Source organism: Rana temporaria, chromosome 4 (assembly GCF_905171775.1).
Source record: "Rana temporaria chromosome 4, aRanTem1.1, whole genome shotgun sequence".
Classification (NCBI taxonomy): Eukaryota; Metazoa; Chordata; class Amphibia; order Anura; family Ranidae; genus Rana; species Rana temporaria.
This window is the reverse complement of record NC_053492.1, coordinates 104,939,731-104,964,550: the sequence shown is the minus strand read 5'-3', so window position 1 is coordinate 104,964,550 and position 24,820 is coordinate 104,939,731. Positions and strand designations below refer to the sequence as shown.

Sequence of the window (24,820 nt, the reverse complement as noted above, 5' to 3'; positions counted from 1 at the left end):
GGCGCGCTTGGTCGTAAAGGTGAACCACCCTCGGCAGTTCGGTCTCGGTGAGTACTTGATTCCTGATAGTATAAACCAGCCGAAAACAAAAAAATGTCCGAGACCGACAGGGTGCGTTCACCTTTCGAGACACTTTGCCAGCAGGTGTCCGCGCTTACCGAGGCGGTGCAGAAACTTCAGGAGGGATATGTCCAAGTCGATGGCCGTCTACAACAGTTCACTGGGTCTCCTGGGGTAGCACCCCCACCTGCTGCATCTGCTGTCGGGACTTCCTCATCACAGTCCATTCCCAGTTCAGCTGTCGGATTGATCCACCCGGAAACCTCGGGTCCCTCCTCCGGAGCGTTTTTCTGGCGAACGCCGAAAATACCGGGCGTTCAAAAACGCGTGTACTTCATACTTAGACCTCCAGCCTAGAACTTTTTTCTCCGAGGCCGTGAAAGTTGGATTTGTTATTTCCCTCTTGTCCGAAGAACCCCAGGCTTGGGCGCACAGCCTAATGGAAAAACGAAGTCCGATCCTAGATTCACTGGACTCTTTCTTTGATCATATGGCTCAGTTATATGATGACCCGCAGCGTATGGCTTCTGCTGAGACCGTCCTCCATAATCTAACCCAGGGGAGGCGTCCGGTAGAGGATTATACCGCGGAATTCCGCAAATGGTCAGCTGACACCGGCTGGAATGACGCAGCACTAAAATACCAATTCCGCCAGGGACTCTCAGAAACTCTCAAGGATGAGTTGGCAAGAACCGAGGCTCCCGCTTCGTTAGAGGCCTTGATCCAGTCCGCCACCCAGCTGGACCGACGTTTACGAGAACGACGCACTGAGCGCTTCCAGACTTCACGCCCTGCTTGGGTTCCACCCAGGGTAGTTCCAGCTGCATCCCCTCCTGTGGCTCCTCAACACGGCAGTCTTCCAGACCCGGAACCCATGCAACTCGGACTGGTTCGAACCCCTCTCACCAGTGAGGAAAGACTGCGTAGACGCCAGAATAACTTGTGTCTGTATTGCGGTGCCACCGGTCATTTTCTTCGCACCTGCCCCATAAGACCGAGTAAGGTCCCGATTCAACCCGTTTTCAACCTTCATGTCTCAAATAGTTCTCAGACTCATCTTGTACTCTTCGTCTCTTTACAGCTAACGGAAAAGACCATCCGCCTCCCGGCCATCCTTGATTCAGGTGCATGCAGTAATTTTCTGGACTCCAATTTAGCCCTTAAACTCCACATACCCCTTCGCAATAAGGATCAACGCCTGCAAATACATTTGGCCGATGGCTCTCTTCCTAAATCGGGACTAGTCTCACAGGAAACTGTGCCTCTTCTAGCCATTACCGATTCAGGTCATCAGGAATTTCTACGACTAGATCTCATTCCTTCACCGCTTTTTCCTATTATTTTAGGACTCCCCTGGTTGCAAACACATCAACCTTGCATCGATTGGCTGAAGAAAGAGGTCAACTTTACATCTTCCTTTTGTGCCCAAAACTGCTGCGCACCCACGGTAGCCACCTGTTCAACTGTGGTAACCTCACCTGAACTTCCACCTCACGTCCCCTCTGTTTACCATGAATTTAAAGACGTTTTTGATAAACAGCAGGCTGACTCTCTCCCTCCCCATCGGCCTTATGATTGCCCGATTGATCTCTTACCTGGTTCTGAAATACCTTTCGGCCGCATCTTCCCGTTATCTGAAACCGAGCTTGCGGCTCTTAAGGAATACATCGACGAAAACTTACAAAAGAACTTTATCCGACCTTCTTCTTCTCCAGCGGGGGCAGGTATCTTTTTCGTTCAAAAGAAAGACGGCTCGTTACGACCCTGTATCGACTACAGAGAACTTAACCGGATCACCATCAAAAATAGGTACCCGTTGCCTCTCATACCAGAGCTTTTTCAGAGATTTCGAGATGCCCAGGTGTTTTCCAAATTGGATCTGAGGGGTGCCTACAATCTTGTTAGAATCCGAGTCGGGGATGAATGGAAGACCGCCTTCAGGTCACGGTTCGGTCATTTTGAATATCTCGTCATGCCATTCGGGCTCTGCAATGCCCCGGCCACCTTTCAACATCTGGTCAATGATATCTTTCGTGAGTATTTGGACGATTTTTTAGTTGTATACCTGGACGACATCCTCATTTTTTCCCCTTCTCTTGAGCTTCATAGGCACCACGTCAAGAAAGTTCTTACTATCCTCAGGAAACACAAATTATTTTTGAAAGCCGAAAAATGCGAATTTGAAAGAACGACGATACAGTTTCTAGGTTTTGTCATCTCCACCGGCGGGGTCGCCATGGATCCCCAGAAGATCAAAGCCATCTTAGACTGGCCGACACCAGTGGATAAGAAGGCAGTGCAGCGGTTTATTGGCTTCGCCAATTTCTACCGGCGATTTATTGTCGGGTTTTCTGCCATCGTGATTCCTATCACCAAACTTACCCACCAAGGCAGCCATTTTCACTGGTCGCAGGAGGCTCAGGAAGCTTTTGAGAAACTAAAAAAGATTTTTTCTTCAGCACCTGTCTTACGGCACCCTGATCCAAAGTTGCCCTTTACTTTGGAAGTGGATGCCTCTGAGACAGCCCTAGGAGCCATTCTTTCACAAAGGCAAGGGTTAAAGTCCCTACTCCATCCCGTGGCCTTTGCCTCCAGGAAACTAACAACTCCAGAGAAGAATTATGACGTAGGGGACAGAGAACTCCTCGCTATCAAATTTGCCCTCGAGGAGTGGAGGTACTTGTTAGAAGGAGCAATTCACCCGATTATAATTTTTACGGACCATAAAAATCTCGAGTACTTGCGCTCCGCAAAACGTTTGAGACCTAGACAAGCTCGATGGGCTCTTTTTTTTTTACGATTTAATTTCCATATTACTTATAGGCCTGGTTCGAAAAATGGAAAGGCGGACGCACTTTCCAGGATGTTCCCAGAGACTCCTTGCACAGCGGAACCAAGTACCATCCTGCCTTCCCGGAATTTTCTCTTGGTTTCTGAAACTGATCTGTTAAATTCCATCAAAATTGCATCCAGACAAATCTCGGACCCAGTATCATCGTCACTAAAGGAGCGCGATGGCTTATTTTGGCTTCAAGACAGGATCTACGTTCCCACCGAGATCAGGCAATCAGTTCTGAGCACCTTCCACGACCGTAAGTTAGCCGGTCATTTTGGGGCAAGGAAGACCTCTGAACTACTTTCCCGTTATTTTTGGTGGCCAAAATGGAAACAAGACTGTAAAACTTACATTTCTTCATGTGCAATCTGTCAACGCAACAAGGGTCCTAAAACCAAGACCTGGGGGTTACTTAAGCCTCTGCCAGTTCCAGAACGTCCGTGGGCTGATATTGCTCTAGATTTCATCGTAGATTTACCTCCATCGGAGGGCTTCACGACAATCCTGGTAGTCGTGGATCGCCTGTCTAAAATGGCACATTTTCTACCCATGGTTGGAACCCCTTCTGCTGCCGAAACGGCGAAAATTTTCTTCAAAGAAATCGTTAGGCTTCACGGGGTCCCCAAAACCATTGTCTCAGACAGAGGGGTCCAATTTACCTCTAAATTTTGGAGAGAGCTTTTCAGATCCCTGGAAGTCAAAACATGTTTGTCATCGGCCTACCACCCGCAAAGCAACGGGCAAACGGAAAGGACGAACCAAACTCTTGAACACTACCTCAGATGTTTTTGTTCTGCCTCCCAAGATGATTGGTCATCTCTATTGCCCACCGCGGAGTTTGCCTACAATAATTCTGTTCACACTACCACCAACCAAACACCCTTTTGGGCTAATTGCGGTTTTCACCCGGCCTTCCTGCCAGACCCTCTCCCGGAGATACCTGTCCCAGCTGCCCAGGAACGTATAACCACCTTACAGTCTAACTTTCGAAAACTCAGGGATGTAATGCAGCAAGCCCAAGAGGATTATAAGAAATTCTATGATAAGGGAAGGAAGGACTGTCCCTCTTTTGAAATTGGGGAAGAGGTCTGGCTCTCCGCGGCTAATTTGAAGTTACCAGTTCCTGCCCGGAAGCTAGGTCCGAGATTCATTGGCCCGTTTAGAATCAAACGCAAGATCAACGAAGTAGCTTTTGAACTTTCATTACCCAACTCTTATAGAATCCACCCGGTTTTTCATGCCTCCCTCCTAAAACCTACCATCCCCGACCCTTTTCAGGGAAGGGCAGCTCTTCCTGCACCACCAGTGGAGATTGATGGAGAAGAGGAGTTTGAGGTCGAGGCCATTTTGAGCTGTAGAAAAAAGGGGAGACAACTCCAATACCTGATCAAATGGAGGGGCTACCCTCCAGAAGACAACTCATGGGAACCTTCAAGAAATGTGCATGCCCCTCAGCTAATTCGTGTTTTTCACCAGGAGCATCCGGAGTTGATGGCCAGTTTAGGCGTCCGGAGTCCGCCCCTTGGGGGGGGCACTGTCAGGGCCAAAGCGCTGTACTTCCTCCTTTAACACACCAGCGTAGTAGATTGGCTTCCCGGCGGCTAACTGGGCACTTTAGGCGTGTGCGCATACGCATGTGACCTCTCGGGGCCAATCACCAGCGTGACCGCCCTATTTAAACCAGCTCCTGTCAGTAGACAGGTTGCTGGTTTATCGTCAGCTACTTCCTGAACCTGTGTCTCTGGAAACCATTTCCTGTTGGAATTCCGTTCGACTCACCTCTCACCTGGAACCTGACCTCGGATTGCTTCACCACTCTATTGAACTCTTCTGACCCCGACCTCGGCTTGTGACCTGGACTCTGTTGTTGTTTCTCCTGCCCTTGAACCTCTTGGCTTGTGACCCGGATCTGCTGTCTTCTCTGCTCCCCGAACCTTGGCTTGCACCCCGGACTTTCCAGTTTGTTTCTTGGACTCTTTCAGTACCGGTTATCCGGCTTCAGTATCGTTTGTTCCTGTTTCCGTCTGCAGTCACCCAGAAGCACCTGTCATCTACAACCGTCACCGGTCAACGCTTCTCCACTGGCACCGGTACCGCCTCGTGCTTCCGCCACCTGTTCCAAAACTCAGTGGGCGGGCGCGCTTGGTCGTAAAGGTGAACCACCCTCGGCAGTTCGGTCTCGGTGAGTACTTGATTCCTGATACTAAGGTCCCACACTTAAACAGTGTTCGCACACACACGTGAGTTATCAATGAGAACACCAGGGCAAGAGCAAAAATTCTAGTGCCCAACCTGTTTTTTAACTCTAAACCGGTAACCTTTAAAGACATTTAAAGCGTTGCCTATGGAGATTTTATGTACCGTATTTTTACGCCATTCCACGGGTGTATTCAGTATTCTAAAGTGTAACATGTTACGTACTGTATCTATTTTCTTTGCGTAACATGATCTTTATGTTTTACCAAAAATTGGGTATTATATTGTGTTTGTGTGTATTATTTGCTGAAAAATTGTGTTTTGGCATGGTGGAAAGGGAGGGGCAAAAAGGAATAGGATTGCGGGCCTTTGGCCACCAACTTCTCATAGCTCATGAGTAAGCATCACATGATTGTGAAACATGTCAGCCGCCTTTTTCCTGTTGTTCACTTCATTTTGACTGTATCGCTTTGGTTGTTTTTTGGATTTCATTTGTACAATAAAGACATCGTTTTAAGGAGTGCGGCAGTCCAGGATCTTCTTCTATCCAATGCACCTGTGCATAGCCAGCACCCTTTTGGTTTAGTGGGACGGAAGCAAAGCCAAAGCCAAGGGATCAGCAGTTTTTAGAGCGGTATCATCTCTGAGGCCCCGTACACACGACCAAGTTTCTCGGCAGAATTCAGCCAGAAACTCGATCGTAGCTGGATTCTGCCGAGAAACTCGGTCGTGTGTACACTTTTCACAGAGGAAGCCAACGAGGAACTCGTCGGGCCAAATAGAGAACATGTTCTCTATTTCCTCGTTGTTCAATGAGGAAAGTTGGCTCGCCGAGATCCTCGGCGGCTTTAACACAGAACTCAACGAGGAACTCAATGTGTTTGGCATGTCGAGTTCCTCGGGCGTGTGTACGGGGCCTCAGATTTTGGTTAGGGATATCAGAGTAAAGGGGGCTATATACAATTGCACTCCACACTTTTCTTGTTTATTTGTAAAAAAATAAAATAAATTAAAACCATTTATCATTTTTCTTTCACATCACAATTATGTGCCAATTTGTGTTGGTCTATCACATAAAATCCCAATAAAATACATTTACGTTTTTGGTTGTAACATGACAAAATGTGGAAAATTTCAAGGGATATGAATACTTTTTCAAGGCACTGTAATCTCTAGTAAATTATTATATTGCAGTCTATTTGATTTCTTTTGGTGTCTTTTGCACTTGTGTTTGGAGTGATTTTATTTAACCAGGTCTGCCAGAGGGGCTGAGGTTGTTCAGGCACAGAATAAAGAACCCCAAATTACCAAGCGGCTCCTTACCAAAGCCATAGAACCCAAAGCTAACCTAGCTAGTAGCAAATGGGAGCAAGAACTCTCAATCAAGAGTGTAATGCCCTGTACACACCATCGGTTCATCCGATGAAAATGGTCTGATGGATTTTTTCATCAGATATCCGATGAAGCTGACTTTCATCAGTCTTGTCTACACACCATCAGTTAAAAAAACGATTGTGTCAGAACGCGGTGACGTAAAATACAACGACGTGCTGAGAAAAATGAAGTTCAATGCTTCCGAGCATGCGTCGACTTGATGAGCATGCGTGGATTTTTAACCGATGGACGTGCCCACGGACGATCGATTTTTTTCTATAGTTTTTTTAACCATCAGATAATTTTAAAACAAGTTCCTAGTTTTTTCACCGATGGATAAAAAAACGATGGGGCCCACACACGATCGGTACGTCTGATGAAAACGGTCCATCAGACAGTTTTCATCAGACGAACCGATCGTGTGTACGCGGCATAAGAATAGCTCTCTATCCACAAGGTATCTGGAAATGTGTATGCCCAGGAGAGCGCTTTTAAAATATTCTCGAGATGGTACAGGACCACCTATAGATTACATACAATATTCTCATCAGTCTCTGCACAATGCTGGAGATGTGAGGAGGAGCTGGGATCACTGCTACACATCTGGTGGACCTGTCCCAAACTCCAACCTTTCTGGAAGGAGGTCCATCAACTCACAAACCAAATTACCACTTACACTCTCGAATATTTACCAGCACAGTTTTTGTTACACCATTGTTCAATTCCAAAAAATGCTTACCTTTGCTCACTTGCCATGCATATGGTGAATGCCACAAACATGTGCATACCAGCTAAATGGCGCTCTTCAGAACCACCGACTATAGCTGACTGGTTTAAGCACATACAAAAAACTGCAGAAATGGAGGACCTCATTCACCAAGCAAAAAACACCCCCCCCCAAATTTGGGAAAATATGGTCTTGCTGGCTACCGACGAATACATGCAACTCATGAATTGACATACCTTTGTAAGGGTCCCCCAACCCTATGTGAATGAGTATGGGGTACATCGTACCCCTACCCATTCACCTGAAGGGTCAAATTCTCAACCCGACCTCCCCCTTTACTCACCTTTACTATACAAGAACCCAGATAAACCTCCCGACCCTTCCCAAAAAAAAATTCATAGCCAATCCCTCTGATACCATACTTACTTCCCCCTCCTTTCTTATTTTCTTGACTTCCACAACATAATTTATTAAACTATAACAGCAACCATGCGTAGTTTAACCTGACAGTCTCTGATAGCTAAAGAGAGAACAGAGACTTAGCAAACAGTGATCTGCTAGTCCCAAGATGAAACAAACACAGCCTTATTCACACGCCAGAAACATCAGTCCAATGTATCCAATGATTGTCTTGTTAAAAACATTATGTAACAATTGACCTATTTTAAATGGTCACATTTTTGTTTGTAATCTACTGTTTATTACAGCAGCTACGCCTGCAAATATGCTTTCTAATGTCCTGTTTTTATTCCACAAATAAATCTTTTAACATTCTTTTAAAAAAAAAAAAAAACATAAAATCATCAAGTGTACCTGATTTTGACTTAGTATTGAGCAGTCTACTGCACAGCAAAGCTCAGACTAAAGCCTTGTACACACAATCGGATTTTCCGCGGACAAAGCCTCAGAATTTAGTCCGAAGGGCGTTGGCCAGGAACTTGTATTGCATACAAACGGCAAATAATTGTTGGCCAACAAACACGAAACAATGTGATTTTTCAGCTCTTTAGCGCCACTCTTTGGGCAACTTCTGCTAATGTTGTGTTATGGTTAGCAATGCTTTGGAGCAAGCGTGTTTGTACTTTTGATTTATTTCCAACGGACTTCGACAACACACATTTGTTGTCTGAAAATTTTAAAGCATGCTATCCCACATTTGTTGTCGGAAAATCCGACAACAATTGTCCGATTGAGCATACAAATGGTCGGATTTTCCGACAACAGCCTGCCATCACACAATTCCCATCGTAAAATCCGATCGTGTGTACGAGGCTTTAGAAAGAGACAGCACGAGAAGACAGTCAGCTGTGTAGTGTTCATGCGCTAACATTGAGCTTCCTGACAAGAGAAGCAGAGTGACAGAGAGATGAGCTCAGCAGTGTCCTGATTCACTATTTCTATCCAATCACAGGCTGGGGGCAGGAACAAGACCTTGGTGCATTAGGCCGCATGTACACTGCTGCTGGTAAATGGGCGTTTTGGAGCATTGGGGCATTTTCCAACTGCTCCTGAATTCTCCTCTATGTTATCTTATCAGTACATGTACACAGGGTCATTTACAGTCCTTTCTAGGCAGTTGAGTTTAGAGGCTTTTTTTGAAACACAAAAATATAGGTTCAGAAGCTGAGTTTAAGCGCCAAACGCTTCTAAACACGGATAAACGCAGTAACTCGCATCTAGCTGCGTTTCGTTTACAGGCGTTTTTCATTTTTGGCTATTTTGAAAAAAAACATTTTTTAAACGCTTCTAAACGCAAATGAGGGAAACACTGCTAAACGCGACACGTAAATGCGGCAAAACAGATGTTTTAAACGTGGGTTACTATTTGTCAAGTTAAATCGTTCAGGAGAGGTTGTAAAAACTTCATGTGTACATGAAGCCTTAGGTAACTGCAGTAGAGAAATACCAGGGCACTGTCTGCCTGTGCTGTGTGACGGGCCGTGTGTGAGCAGGTTGAAACGGTTAGTTAAGTGCCGTCCAAGCCAGTCTCTTGATATTGGTTCTGCTCTGGGTCGGGCACACTTTATTCTGTGAGATATAAGATGAGTCAGTGGTCAGTTCCTTCCTTCCTGCCCCCAAGCACAGCATCGGGAGTCTAGCACTGCTGTGGGTTGTGAGACCCATAAGGGATTGAGACGGAGGATGAGACTCAGAGAAGCAGGAGAATGTCGGTCACCAATGCCTGCATGTAGAAGCATGTAACTTGGGGTTTGCCCTGCAGACACCAGTACTGGAGAATAACTCTGAAGGATTTGCATCTGCGTGAGAGTGCCTCTGAAGGATTGTAATTGCTGGAAACACTTCTTCAGGTATGCTGGGGCAGCACTCAGTCAGTAGTCATAATCAGGGAATTAGGAACGTATAGTGCCTTGCCTGTTAGCTTTTATTAAGTAAAATGTTGAACGTTGTCACTGCCTGGTCCAAAGTTACTAAAGAGATATATTGCAAGTAATCGGCACACACAGGGTTTGCCTAGTGGGTCCTAACACATTGGGGTATACGTGAGGAATGGAGAAATAAGAAGACATATGTGGTTCTTGAGAGTTAGGCCCCTTTCACATTGGGCAGTGGAGGTGCGGTGATGGTATAGCTGCGCTATTTTTAGCCCCGCTATACCGTCGTATTTACCGTGATATTCGGCTGCTAGCGGTGTGGTTTTAACCCCCGCTAGCGGCCGATAAAGCGTTATTACCGCCCGCAATGCGCCTCTGTAGAGGCGCATTGCGGGCGGTATTACCTCAGTTTCCCATTGATTTCAATGGAAAGGAGCTGTATAGGAGCAGTAAACACCCCACTCCTATACCGCTCTAAAGATGAGGCTAGCAGGACTTTTGGAGCGGTCCTGCTACCGCACAGCTTCAGTGTGAAAGCCTTTGGGCTTTCACATTGAAGCCTGCAGGGCACGATTTTTTCAGGCGGTATAGCAGCGCTATTTTTAGCGCTGAACCGCCTTAAAAACACGTCAATGTGAAAGGGGTCTAATGGAAGTGTAATAGGCAGCCTGTCGATATCGTGTACCTGTTATAGGTGTCCTGGCCTCCAGCAGTGAGGGAGATGTTGTTGGCACTCTTTCTGACAGTGGTCTGTCTCCCATAGAGATGGGAATGGATTTCACCGCAGATGTAACCATCCTGTACAGAGGTATGGAAGTTCAAGAGTTGAATTGAGTGCATGTGCGGAGCACGCGCAGAGTGCACGGCAGGGCCCACTCCACTATTTGGGAATAGTTGTGGAAATCGCTGGACAGGTGGATGTGGACATTGGCTCAGCCTGTCGCTTCTAAATGCACACTAGAAAGAAGGTTTACATTGACACAGGAACTGAGAGTTAACTGGAGAGCAGTTGTGGTGTCAGTGTGCATGGTGTATGTTCATCTCTAAAAGTGGAGGCCCACCTTAAGGTCGAGTATTCCCCTACGGCACCCTCAGCCTTGTCCTGGGGCATTGGTGAAAACGGTACAAAGCAAGGGTATCACACTTGTGTGAATAAAGCGACCCTGTACAGTAACTCATTGCCTAATGTAGCCTAGAAGAACCCACATGGGGTAGGCCTTCCATGTGACCCAGTATTTGGCGCCAAACGAGTTAATGAGGAAGAATGGAGGACGTGACAAACAATCTGCCCCTGTAGGCCCCACCTGCCCGTATGCTACATGTGCAAATCTCAAAAATGGAGAAAAAAAAATTTCCTGTGTGTATTTCATCTGTGTCTTTAGCCATTTTCCTGGAGTTCAGCTTTAGCTATCTACCAACATATCTAAATCTCCCACCACATGACAATATTGTCAGGGCCTTGTTTTCAAATGCCATTTCTCATATTTTCAAGTTTGTTTTTTTACTTACAAACCAGTTTAACTTGTTGAGCTCTACACACAAATATGTTTATGTTTAAACATACTTTTTAGATGCTTCCTGTCACAGATTTTATTCAATAGTCAGTGTTCGGTGTGCAATCCTAAGCAATGCTTCCAGCTAGTCTTATAGGGCCAGATTCACAAAAGGGATACGACGGCGTTTCTCCTGATACGCCGTCGTATCTCTGTTTCTATCTATGCGACTGATTCATAGAATCAGTTACGCATAGATAGCCATAAGATCCGACAGGTGTAATTGTTTTACACTGTCGGATCTTTAGATGCAATACCGCGGCCGCCGCTGGAAGGAGTTTGCGTCGTAAACCAGCGTCGGGTATGCAAATTAAGAGTTACGACGATCCCCGACGGTTTTTCGCGTTCGCTACGTCGCCGCTAGTCTAGTTTCCCGTCGCAAAGTTAGTCGTTTTTTTTGGTGCCTTAACTTTACACAGCAATCGTATTGCTGTGTAAAGTATGGCCGTCGTTCCCGCGTCGAAATTTAAAAAATAACGTCGTTTGCGTAAGCCGTCCGGGAATACGGAATTACGCTACGCGCGTCGCCGTTCAAAAAAATGACATCACTTTGCGCAAAGCACGGCGAGAGTTCAGCAACGGAGCATGGGCGGTAGGTCCGGCGCGGGAGCGCGCCTAATTTAAATGGCACACGCCAATTTGAATTGGCCAGCCTTGCGCCGGAGGCCGCCGGCGTAGGTTTTCATCGCAAGTGCTTGGTGAATCAGGCACTTGCGATGAAAAATTGCGGCGGTGTAACGTATCTAGGATACGTTACGCCGCCGCGATTCTACGTGAATCTGGCCCATAATTCTTAAAGCAGAACTTCAACTTTGCTTACTCTGATTTCACTCTATGCTGCAAGCTTTTCACAATGTGCACTAGAAACTGCAATACGTGAAATTGATTCTGCCATTTTCTGGCTGGAGAACATACAACACCATCTGGCTCTTTTTTTCACTCATTCAGGCTAAATATCACATGTAGGCATTGCCCAGGGTAGCCTGAATGCAATCAAGTGTTCCTAGGAATACCACTCCTCCAGATGGACATCCATTTGCATAAGTCCCCCTGGAGCTAGCCCACTGAACTGTGAACTATTGAGAGGAGTACTGAGACAGGGTGCTGTAATGTTTTCAGAAAGCTATGTAGAGAATACTGCCAGCCCCACCCACCAGACAAGACCTGCCTACATTGTATAGAGAAGTACAGAGATCTAGTGACGATGTCACTGGGTCTAAAAAAAAAGGTATGTAGTGAAAATGCAAAGGCTTTCCTTAAAAATAGAATTCAATTTCAGTGTTATACTGTACATACGGAAACAGAAAAAGTACAGTGGAACTTCGGATTACGAGCATAATCCGTTCCAGGAGAATGCTCGTAATCCAAAGTACTTACATATCAAAGCAAGTTCCCCCATTGAAGTCAATGTAAATGACTTCAATGGCATGCAATACCGCATGTGACCAGAGGTGTGGGGGTGCTGGAGTGCCTCGGAAACGGGCGGAAAGGCCCGAGGACACCTCGGCAAACCTCGGAAAGACTTCATTCCCGAGCCTTTCCGAGGTTTGCCGAGGTCCGCCGAGCTGTTCTCAGGCCTTTCCATGCATTTCCGATCGGCGCCACTCGGCTCCGGCGCCGCCCCCCATATCAGGCCAAACGCGGTACTGCACACCGCTTCGGCCTGAATCCTGCTCGTTTTGCGAGACAACACTCGCAAACCGAACTAGGACTTTTTAAAATAAAGTGCTCATATTGCGAAACGCTCGTTAACTTTGTTACTCGCAATCCAAGTTTCCACTGTATGTCTAATAAAAGTTGATCAATTATCTATAGAACTAATAAAAAACTAATATTTACAGAACATTTACTGGTGGTCATGGAGGATTTGGGTTCTGTTTGTCCCAATAACCTACACTGGATGTTTCAGCTTCACCCCTTTCACACTGGGGCCGCCCGTGCGTTAGCGCTAAAGCGCTGCTCGTTTTAGCTGTGCTTTACCGTTGTTTTTAGCGGCACTTTCTGGCCACTAGCATGGTGCTTTTATCCCTTGCTAGCGGCCGAAGAAGGGGTTAAAACAACCCATGTTGCGGCACTAGATGCAATATCCCCAGTATAGTTTTTTCCATTCGGCGGCCAGATTTCTAAAAAAAAAGTGATTCCAATAGAAGTGGCGAATTTGCGAATTTCTCACGGGATCCCTTTTAGAAGCAACAAGAGAGGTGCCCCTGCTGCTTCCCAGTGGTTCCAAAGCTAACATTACCGATTGTAACTATTCAGTGCTGGTAGTTTCTTCACATAGAGATAAGCAATGGCAAGATGGCCACCACTAATCTCTATGCCCTTGGAAGACCCGAGCGACTACAACGTCATATTTCCGCTGGCTGCTAGGTGGCGCTTCCGTTGATTTCCGCTTAGAGAATATGCAAATCAGCTAGATACGGCGATCCACAAACGTACGTCCAGCCGTCGCATTTTTTTACGTCATTTCCGTAAGGCTTTTTTCGGCGTATAGTTACCCCTGCTTTATGAGGAATACGCAATGTTAAGTATGGACGTCGGGCCAGCGTCAAATTTTCCGTCGTTTACATCGTTTGCGTAAAACGTTCGCGAATAGGGCTTTGCGTAGAATTACGTTCACGTCGAAAGCTTTGGCATGCTGCGGGTTAATTTAGAGCATGCGCACTGGGATACTCCCATGGACGGCGCATGCGCCGTTCAAAAAAAACGTCAATTACGTGGGGTCAATAGGAATTGCCATAAAACACGCCCACATCTTATCTATTTGAATTGCGCGCCCTTACGCCAACACAGTTACACTACGCCGCCGTAACTTACGACGCAAATTCTTTCTGAGATATGCTATGCCGGACGGAAAAATGCGCGGAGGTACGTGGATCTGGCCCGGAATGTGTAAAAATTTTAAAAAGGTAATAAAATGTAAACAGTGTTTGCACCACACATGTGAGGTATCACCTCGAATGTCTGAGTGAGAGAAATAATTCTAGTACTAGACCTCTTCTGTAACTCTAAACTGGTAACCTGTAGAAATGTTTAAAGCGTCGCTTATGGAGATTTTTAGTACTGTCGTTTGGCGTCATTCCACGAGCGGAAGCATCACATGTTAGGTATCTATTTACTCATCGTAACATCATCTTTCATATTATACAAAAGAATTGGGGGAATATACTATGCTTTTTTTATTTTATTTATTAAAGTGTATTTTGTTCCCAAAAAATTGCGTTTGAAAAAATGCTGCTCAAAAATTGTGTGACATAAAGAATTGCAAAGACCGCCATTTTATTCTCTAGGGTCTCTGCTAAAAAAATATATATATATATATATATATATATATATATATATATATATATATATATATATATATATATATATATATAATGTTCGGGGGTTCTAGGTAATTTTCTAGGAAAAAATACAGCTTTTTACTTGTAAACAACAAAGGTCAGAAAATGAATGCCCACACTTTAATGCTCATTATGTCATGTGTTCACGCGCGCTGTATTAATCACTTTGGGACCACCCACCGTACATACAGTAATATGCATTACAGAAATGTATAGGTGTGAAGTGAACCCAGCCTAAAAGTCCACCATCAGATTTATGCTGCTGACTATTACTTTAAAGTGGATGTAAACCTGAATTATTTTTTTTTATTTTGCTGTCACAATGTAGAGTATAAGATTTCCTATCATCTGTGCCCAGTCTTGCAACAAAGAGTTAATCCAGCTCTGAGCAATCCTCTTTTTTCAGTGAGATAAACAGACAAACAGGAGAAACCTTTTGTCCGTTCTTCCCCCTTGCTGTGAATGACAGGTTATTTACATATATCATGCACTAGCCTGAAACATGTGGTTACTTTTCTGGATTTTGACTGCATGTTAATGATCATAGCAGAATTTAGTGTAAGGAATACACAGGAAAAAATGCATGTTGACAAGGGGAGTATAGAGGTGGGCGGGGAGTCTACTGACATCACGACTCCACCCTCCGAGCTCCAGACAACAGACCCACCCACAGAATCTGCAGTTTTCCAGTTCTTATAACAGACAGAGGGGAGACATTTGACAGGTGAGGATACATACATGAGGCATCTATATCCTTATAGATCAGCACTATGGCAGTAGTTTAAAAAGGATGAGAGTGGGTTTACATCCACTGTAAAATAGAGAGAATAATTCACTAATATTATTATTATTATTATTATTATTATTATTATTATAATTATTATGTACTATTATGTAAAATGTAAGAACATAAAAAAAAAAGTATAAAAACATGTAAGAGAGCTTTATGCAAAATGAAATTGTGCCCAATATTCTGTAGTTACCAGAACATATTACCAATATTTATTTTCATTTAAATTAAAGTGTAATAAGCGGAACTTCAGTAATTATTCCATCTTTCCAGCTATTAAATCTTCTGCCCTTGTTGTTTTAACTTTGGATAGTAAAACATTTTTTTTTCTGCCAGTAAATACCTTATACAGCCCACTTCCCTTTTCTTGTCTGGTAAAAAGCCTAGGCTTATGACATCATGCATAGCTCTCTCTCACGCTCATGAAAGTTTGGCAGGAAGGGAGGGGGGGATGAGTCATAAGAGGGCCTATGAGAGCTGCAGAGCTGGAGGTGTGCCTCTGTGTGTCTGTGTAAATCCAGGAAGTGAAAGAGAAAGCAGCTTCAGCTGCCCACTGTAAAAATGGATGCAGCCAGACTCAGTGGAGGGAGATTTCTGCAGCATATTTGGCAAGTACAGAATCACAGTATATATAAAATAATATGCAAAGTGGTTGGAGGGAAGCTTCAGAATGGCAAAGAAATTTTTATTACAAATTATGTCAGCAGACTGCAGTTCTTCTTTAAGAACAAAATGTTATATATAGGCCTAGATTCTCGTAGATCGGGCGTATCTCTGCGGCGGCGTAACGTATGTCATTTACGTTACGCCGCCGCAAGTTTTTCATGCAAGTGCTTTATTCACACTTGCGTGTAAAGTTGCGGCGGCGTAGCGTAAATCACGCGGCGTAAGGCCGCGTAATTCAAATTCGGCGGGTAGGGGGCGTGTTTCATTTAAATGAAGCGTGTCCCCGCGCCGAACGAACTGCGCATGCGCCGTCCGTAAAAAATCCCAGGGTGCATTGCTCCAAATGACGTCGCAAGGACGTCATTGTTTTTGACGTGAACGTAAATGGCGTCCAGCCCCATTCACGGACGACTTACGCAAACGACGTAACTTTTCAAATTTTGACGCGGGAACAATGGCCATACTTAACATTGGTTGCGCCTCATATAGCAGGGGCAACTTTACGCCGGGGAAAAGCCTAACGTAAACGTTGTAACTTTACTGCGTCGGCCGCACGTACGTTCGGGAATTCGCGTATCTAGCTAATTTGCATACTCGACGGGGAAAACAACCGAAGCACCACCTAGCGAGCAAAAAAAAATTGCAGTTAAGATCCGACGGCGTAAGAGCCTTACGCCTGTCGGATCTAATGGATATCTATGCATAACTGATTCTAAGAATCAGTCGCATAGATACGACGGCCCAGATTAGGACTTACGACGGCGTACATGGCGTTGCGCCGTCGTAAGCCCTTTGAGAATCTGGGCCAGTGTGTGTGATCTTTTCTGAAGATGGACCAGTGTAACTATATATAACATGCCAATACTTGGAATTATTATTTAAATTAATTTGGGTGCTCTTATGAAACTGTAACACTACATTACCTAAAAATGTAAATAGTAGAGGCAGTAAAAATCTTTACAACATCAGTTTACATCTAAATCTAAATGATATCCCTAAAATGTTTCTTCTACCTCTGGCATGTGTGAGGAATCGAATATGTGTTGTCTGGTAGGTGTTTACTATGTACATGCAAAATGGTGCATGTGTGTGTATTTGTGATCCTTTCATTTTTTTTTATTTTTTTTTCATTGAGATTTATTATTATCCCAAGAAAGCTGATAGAACAATGGCAGCATCAGGTTTTCTTCATAAAAAGACAAAGGGGCAAATAGACTATGCACTTTGCAGCTGCTCCATAGCTTAGTAAATGAGGTAAAGGTTCACTGTGCAAGGAATACCCAATCACATGCAATGAATTCAATAAAAACAGCATTTTTTCTTGCCCATGATTGGATGATGGAAGTCAGCAACGCTTCTGCTCATATGCTAAGCTCAGAAGCAACTGCACAGTCTCTTTGGGCCAGATCCACAGACGAAGTCCCCCGGCGTATCTACTGATACGCCGGCGTACTTTCAAATTTCCCACGTCGTATCGTTGTTTTGAATCCTCAAAACAAGATGCAACGGCTTCTGGGTTAGATCCGACAGGTGTACGTCTTTGTACACCTTCGGATCTAAGATGCAATACTTTGGCGTCTGCTGGGTGGCGTTTTCCGTGTCGGGTATGCAAATTAGCGATTTACGACGATCCACGAACATACGCGCATCCGTCGCATTTTCTAACGTCGTCTGTAGTCGGCTTTTTCCGGCTTATAGTTAAAGCTGGTATTTTTCGGCGTATACATAGACTTGCCATGTCGTTCCCGCGTCGAAATTTGAATTTTTTTTTTTTTTGCGTAAGTCGTCCGTGAATAGGGATGGACGTAACTCACGTCTAAGTTCAAAAAATGACGTCGTTGCGACGTCATTTCGCGCAAAGCACGGCGGGAAATTTCTTGACGACGCATGCGCATTTCATTCGGCACGGGTATTTAAATGAAACCTGCCCCCAACCCGCCCAATTTCAAATCCGCCGCCAGAAATACACTACGCCACCGTAACTTACGGTGCGAAATCGATGAGGATTCGAAAATGCGCCAGGTAAGGTACGGCGGTGTAGTGTATCTCTGATATGCTGCGCCGTTCTACATGTATGTGGATCTGGCCCTTTGCCTTTATTAAATCAACCCTAAAGTGTACCATTTATTCATCTAATAGGCATTTTGTGTTATAATTGCAGGAGGCCAATCAATATTCATTTGTTTCCTAAAAAATAAAAATCCTACAAACGAATGAGGATCCTGACCCTCAAAGATGTAAGATTTGTAGCCCTTCCATACTACCTGACAAATCAGAAAATATGACGAATACATAAGCAGAGGAAAGACAAGGAACAGCAACAACACTACAGCATCTGAATAATAATAATAATAATAATGTGTTGCAATACAGTAGCCCTTTTATTGATGTTGCGCAAACCTTGCTTCTTGAAACAACTGACTGTCTGTGAGTTGTAACATGTTTGATAAAGTAGTTCATAAAGTTGTATTTAGTATAATGAGTAAACTGCATGAAAAGTGTCAGGCCTCGTACACACGACCAAGTTTCTCGGCAAAAACCAAGCAGGAAACTTACTGGGAGATATTTTTTTGCTGAGGAAACCGGTCGTGTGTACATTTTCATTGTGGAAACTGACGAGAAACTCGACGAGCCAAAAAGAGAGCAAGTTCTCTATTTCCTTAATGGGAATGGAGAAACTTGGCTTGTCGAGTTCCTCGACAGCCTAAAAAGGAACTCGACGAGGAAAACGATGTGTTTCGCCCGTTGAGTTTCTCGGTCGTGTGTACGAGGCTTAAGGCCTCGTACACACGACCGAGGAACTTGTCGTAAATGAAACATCGTTTTCCTCGATGAGTTCCTTGTCAGGCTTGTCGAGAATCTTGACAAGCTTTCTTTGCGTACACACTGTCAAGACAAAATCTCGTCGTTCACAAACTCGGTGGCGTACAACGGCACTATAAAGGGGAAGTTCGATTCTACTGGCACAACCCTTGGGGCTGCTTTTGCTAATCTCATGTTACCGCGTGTTAAGTAAAGTTTGGTAAGAAATGATTCGCGCTTTTCATTCTGTTACAGCGTGACAAATGTGCTATCTCCATTACGAACGCTACTTTTACCGAAGGTGCGCTCCCGTCTCATACTTTATTCTGAGCATGCGCGGGTTTCTAAGCATGCACACAAACGCGTTTCTCGTTGAAAACCAGTCCGACGAGAAACACGACGAGGAAATTGAGACTCCCGACGAGGAAAAAGAGAACTTGTTATCTTTTTTTCTCATCGAGTTCCTCGACAGTTCTCTCGATAAAAAACATACACACGACCGTTTTCCTCTGCAAAAAAAGCTCTGCCACCAAGTTTCTTGATGGAATCTCTCGAGGAAAACGGTCGTGAGGCCTTACTATAGATGGGGTGGGGAAAACTGTCATAAGTGACACAAGCAGATTACAGAGGAAGGAAAGTGCGAACTGGACCCAAGTAGGTGCTATGGATTAAGGCAAATACACGTTATTGAAGGATATGCTTTTTATATATATATATATATATTTTTTTTTTTTTTTTTTAAATGTGACCGAACGAAAAAAAAAAAATATGTAACAAAACCACCATACAATCCCTTTTAACAGTACCAGTTGTTTTATTGTTCTGTTCGATCTCTCGGTATCTGTATTGACCCAATGAAGAAAGCTTTTCCTAGAAACTGAGGGGCAGATCCACAGAGATCTGCACCCGCGCAGCGTATCAGAGATACGCTACGCCGCCGTATCTTACCTGGCTTTAGTTCGAATCCTGGAAGAATTTGCGTCGTAAGTTACGGCGGCGTAGTCTATCTCTGGCGGCGGAATTCAAAACGGCGATTAGGGGGCGTGTTTCATTTAAATGAAGCGCGTCCCCGCGCCGAATGAACTGCGCATGCTCCGTTTCTAAATTTCCCGCCGTGCATTGCGCTAAATGACGGCGCAACAACGTAATTTTTTTTAACTTAGACGTGAATTACGTCCATCCCGATTCACGAACGACTTACGCAAAAAAATTAAAAATAAACGCAGGAACGACGGCCATACTTAACATGGCAGGTCTAACTATACACAACGAAATACCAGCTTTAACTATACGCCGGAAAAAGCTGACTAGAGACGCCGTAAAAAAATGCTCCGGCCGATTGTACGTTTGTGGATCGACGGAAATAGCTAATTTGCATACCCGACGCGGAAAACAACGTGAACGCCACCCAGCGGACGCCAAAGTATTGCATCTTAGATCCCGAAGGCGTACGAGGACGTATACCTGTCGGATCTAACCCAGATGCCGTCGTATCTTGGTTTGAGGATTCAAACCAAAGATACGACGCGGGTAATTTGAAAGTACGCCGGCGTATCAGTAGATACGCCGGCGTACTAGCTCTGTGGATCTGCCCCTGAGCTTTTAGTGCATAGAAAAGTAAAAGTATAACATACAGTATCTCACAAAAGTGAGTACACCCCTCACATTTTTGTAAATATTTTATTATATCTTTTCATGTGACAACACGAAATTACACTTTGCTACAATGTAAAGTAGTGAGTGTACAGCTTGTATAACAGTGTAAATTTGCGTCAAAATATTTTGTGTGGCTACAATTATTTTCCAGTACTGTCTTAACCCTCTTGAGCAGGAAGTTCACCAGAGCTTCACAGGTTGCCACTGGAGTCCTCTTCCATTCCTCCATGACAACATCACTGAGCTGGTGGATGTCAGAGACTTTGCGCTCCTCCACTTTCTGTTTGAGGATGCCCCACAGATGCTCAATAGGGTTTAGGTCTGGAGGCTTGGCCAGTCCATGACCTCTACCCTCAGCAGTGGTCGTTAGGGATGAGCCGAACACCCCCCCCCCCTATCGGTTTGCACCAGAACCTTTGAACGGACCGATCGTTCGCGCAAACATTTAGACATTTAGAACCCCATTGACGTCTATGGGACTCGAACGTTCAAATTCAAAAGTGCTCATTTTATAGCCTAATATGCAAGTTATTGTCGTAAAACGGGTTTGAGAAAAAAAAAGTTTTAAAATGGTTGTTTTTTCTGGAGCAGTGATTTTAATGATGCCTAAAGTGAAAAAAAATGAAAAATTCCTTTAAATATCGTACCTGCTGGGTGTCTATAGTATGCCTGTGAAGTGGCACGTGTTTAGAACTGTCCCTGCACAAAATGAGATTACTATAAGAAAAAAGTCATTAAAAATTGCTTGCGGCTTTAATGTAATGTTTGGTCCCTGCAATATGGATGAAAATCATTGCGAAAAATAGCACAGACACAGACAGTACACACACCACGTAGCTTTAGGTGCACACTGCAGAGGACACAGGCAGTACACACCACGTAGCTTTAGGTGCACACTGCAGAGGACACAGGCAGTACACACCACGTAGCTTTAGGTGCACACTGCAGAGGACACAGGAAGTACACACCACGTAGCTTTAGGTGCACACTGCAGAGGACACGGGCAGTACACATCACGTAGCTTTAGGTGCACACTGCAGAGGACACGGGCAGTACACACACCATGTAGCTTTAGGTGCACACTGAAGAGGACACAGGCAGTACACCACTAGAGAATACTGCAGCTAGCACAATCACCTGCCTGCCTGTCAGTAAATTAGGAAGAGCTGATCTAGCTAAACTATACAGTGTATAAATATATATACAACACCTGGGATGCATATATATATCCTCTACACACTGTAACTTTAACTGACTAGCCTGCCTGCCTGCCTGCTCTATCTACCTACAAAAAATGACACTCTTTCTCTCTCTCTCTCTCTCTCTCTCTCTCTCTCTCTCTCTTCTCTCTCTTAACCACCGCAACACACTGCACAAGGCCGACCTGCAGGCAGCCTTGTATAGTGTGGGGCGTGTACTAAACCCCCTGAGCCATAATTGGCCAAAGCCACCCTGGCTTTGGCCAATTATGGCTCTCCGTTTTTTGCAAGCTGTGATTGGCCAAGCATGCGGGTCATAGTGCATGCTTGGCCCATCATCAGCAAGCAATGCACTGCTATGCCGCAGTGAATTATGGGCCGTGACACGCCACTCGAATTTGGCGCGAACGGCCCAAAACATTCGTAATTCGACGAACGATTGAACATGAGTTTGACTCGAATACGAAACTCATCCCTAGTGGTCGTCTTGGAGGTGTGTTTGGGGTCATTATTATGTTGGAATACTGCCCTGCGGCCAAGTCTAAAAAGGGAGAGGATCATGCTCTGCTTCAGTATGTCACAGTACATGTTGGCATTTATGTTCCCCTCAATGAACAGTAGTTCCCCAGTGCCAGCAGCACTCATGCAGCCCCAGACCATCAGACCACAGGACATGGTTCCAGTAATCCATGTCCTTAGTCTGCTTGTCTTTAGCAAACTGGCTTTCTTGTGCATCATCTTTAGAAGAGGCTGCCTTCTGGGACGATAGCCATGCAGACCAACTTGATGCAGTGTGTGGCGTATGGTCTGGGCACTGACAGGTTGACCCCCTACCCCTTCAACCTCTGCAGCAATGCTGGCAGCATTCATATGTCTATTTCCAAAAGACTACCTCTGGATATGAAGCTGAGTATGAGCACAACCTCTGAATATGACGCTGGGCGGCATGACCAACTCCTTTGGTTGACCATGGTGAGGCCTGTTCTGAGTGTACCTTGTCCTGTTGGTCCCGCTGTATGGTCTTAGCCACTGTTCTGCAGCTCAGTTTTAGGGTTTTGGCAATTTTCTTTTAGCCTAGGCCATCTTTATGTAGAGCAAAAATATTTTTTTTTTCAGATCCTCAGAGAGTTCTTCGCCATGAGATGACATGTTGAACTTTCAGTGGCCAGTATGAGAGAGTGAGAGCGATAATACCAAATTTAACACACCCGCTCCCCATTCACATTTCAAGTAGTCATCGTGTGATACCATGTTTTACTTGCCTATATTTTGATCTCCTTTTACAAAACCTGTTTATTAGATTTTGTCCTCTCCATTAGCGCTGCACATATCCCACTTCCAATTCTGTCACATATCTTTCTGTATGTTTAGTGCCAGCAGCTTTTTCACCTTTCTATAGCAGCGTGTTAATTCTTCCCCATATTCAGACCGGAGACCTTGTAACACTACAAGTCACATGATTCAGGGAGGGAAAGTGGTTATTTGTTCCCAATATGGACATTTTCACTTGTGTTGAGTTATTTTGAGGGGACAGCAAATTTACACTGTTATACAAGCTGTACACTCACTACTTTACATTGTAGCAAAGTGTAATTTCTTTAGTGTTGTCACATGAAAAGATATAATAAAATATTTACAAAAATGTGAGGGGTGTACCCACTTTTGTGAGATACTGTAAATACAGTATTTGCCTTGTTTATGTAACTGCATCAAAACCATTGAGATTAGAAGCATTTTCCATTAGTAAACTCTAAAAATGTTTTGCTTTGGAGTTTAGCGTGTGGTATTTCAGTAATTCGCACAGTGCAGTATATAGGGCACCAAGCCGGTTCTTAGTACCACAGCCCCAAAACCAGTCTGTCACCACATGCCTGACAGAGTGATTGTTACCCATGTCTAAGTGTTTCCTGAGAAGAAACCATGTTTTTCTTTCCTGTTCTACTAGTTTCTCCCAAGTTACAAATTATGAAAAAGAAAAAAGTATGCTGTATGTATAGAATCTCATACAATATTTTGTACAGGTTGACAAAAATGTTTAAGTAAATCACATTTTACATCGATGATTGAGCACCAGGTGACCCTACCAATGCCTGAGGGTATGTTACTACCATCTAGTATTTGTCAAAATATGGTCCTGCATACAAAGTCTTACCTGTAAAAACCACATGGACAGAAGTCAAGCACACCAGTATTCCTTGAAGTATATGTCTATGGAGTGTTCTCATTCTCTGTTCAGCCTATAGGACAGTCCGGTCATAACACTGCAATGTGTTATACGGCATTGTACAGCCATACTCTCAGTAGCAGTTCTGCTCAGCGATACTGTATGCTTGCATACTTGAAGTAGACTTGGAAATCCTGTTCTTCACCACAACCTGAGCTTCCTGAGAGGCGTAGCCAACATGACATCAGTTAAATGAAACAACAATAAGGAATGTTGTTCGGCTCATGGGGACAGTGTGATATATGTTAAGGTAGTTCAGTGCGACAGAGCGGAATGCTAAAAAGGCAAGGTGAAAAAAACTCAGCGACCTTATCAAGCTGGATTTTTTTTACTTGCATTGTTACTAAAAGATGACCTGATCTGTATCTAAGTCACGATAACAAACAACGTTTTTTATTTGTAGCGCCACCCCAAGAGGAGTCACAGAATTGTTGTGTGACTTCTATACACACCAGAAGATGACACAGCTCGCTTACCCAACACTTACCAACACACCTTGAGGTATTTCAAAGAATTTTTTTTTTCCAAACATAGCCTAAAAGATGAGAGGATTAGCAAGTGTAAGGGGTTAGCTCGGTAGCGGGGTGTGTAACCCTCTGGATGGGTTCACTACACACTGAATTATACAGAGAAACAGCCGAAGACGGTTGAAAACAACGATTTTGGTTTATTCTTCCATCTTGCTGGAAACAAGTGCAAGCATCCAAACAGCATAAACAAAATCAAACATAAAATAAACCCTGGCCACTTGGGGCATCTACCTTCACCACACAGGAACCTATCTATGGAGTCTAGCACAGCCTACTGCTGGGCAGACACTGCTGATCATACAGCAGAAAACAAAAGTTTTTGATTTTTATCACACGGAAAAATCAATAGCACCTCACCTCTTCAGAAGTATTTCTGCTACTGCTCTCCTTCACTCAAAAAGCATCAGGATGCAGCAATCAGTGGTAATCCTCTGGATTACTTATAGAGGCCTTAATTGCCTCATTCTGAACAGCTGAAGTTTTCCAACGCCCTTAAATCTTTCTGGCTACTTCTGCAGCCGACACCTAAT

At 44.4% G+C, this 24,820-nt stretch overlaps 1 protein-coding gene across 1 annotated transcript in view; it reads right to left on the bottom strand.

Moving 5' to 3' along the window:
* IL20RB (interleukin 20 receptor subunit beta) overlaps positions 1–23,912 on the bottom strand; it is a 71,807-nt gene extending 47,895 nt beyond the window's left edge. Inside the window, exon 1 of the mRNA XM_040348718.1 lies at positions 23,689–23,912. Coding sequence (XP_040204652.1) covers positions 23,689–23,761 — 73 coding nt within the window. The 5' untranslated portion in view covers positions 23,762–23,912. The remainder of the gene's footprint in view (positions 1–23,688) is intronic.
* Positions 23,913–24,820: the final 908 nt, after the last annotated feature.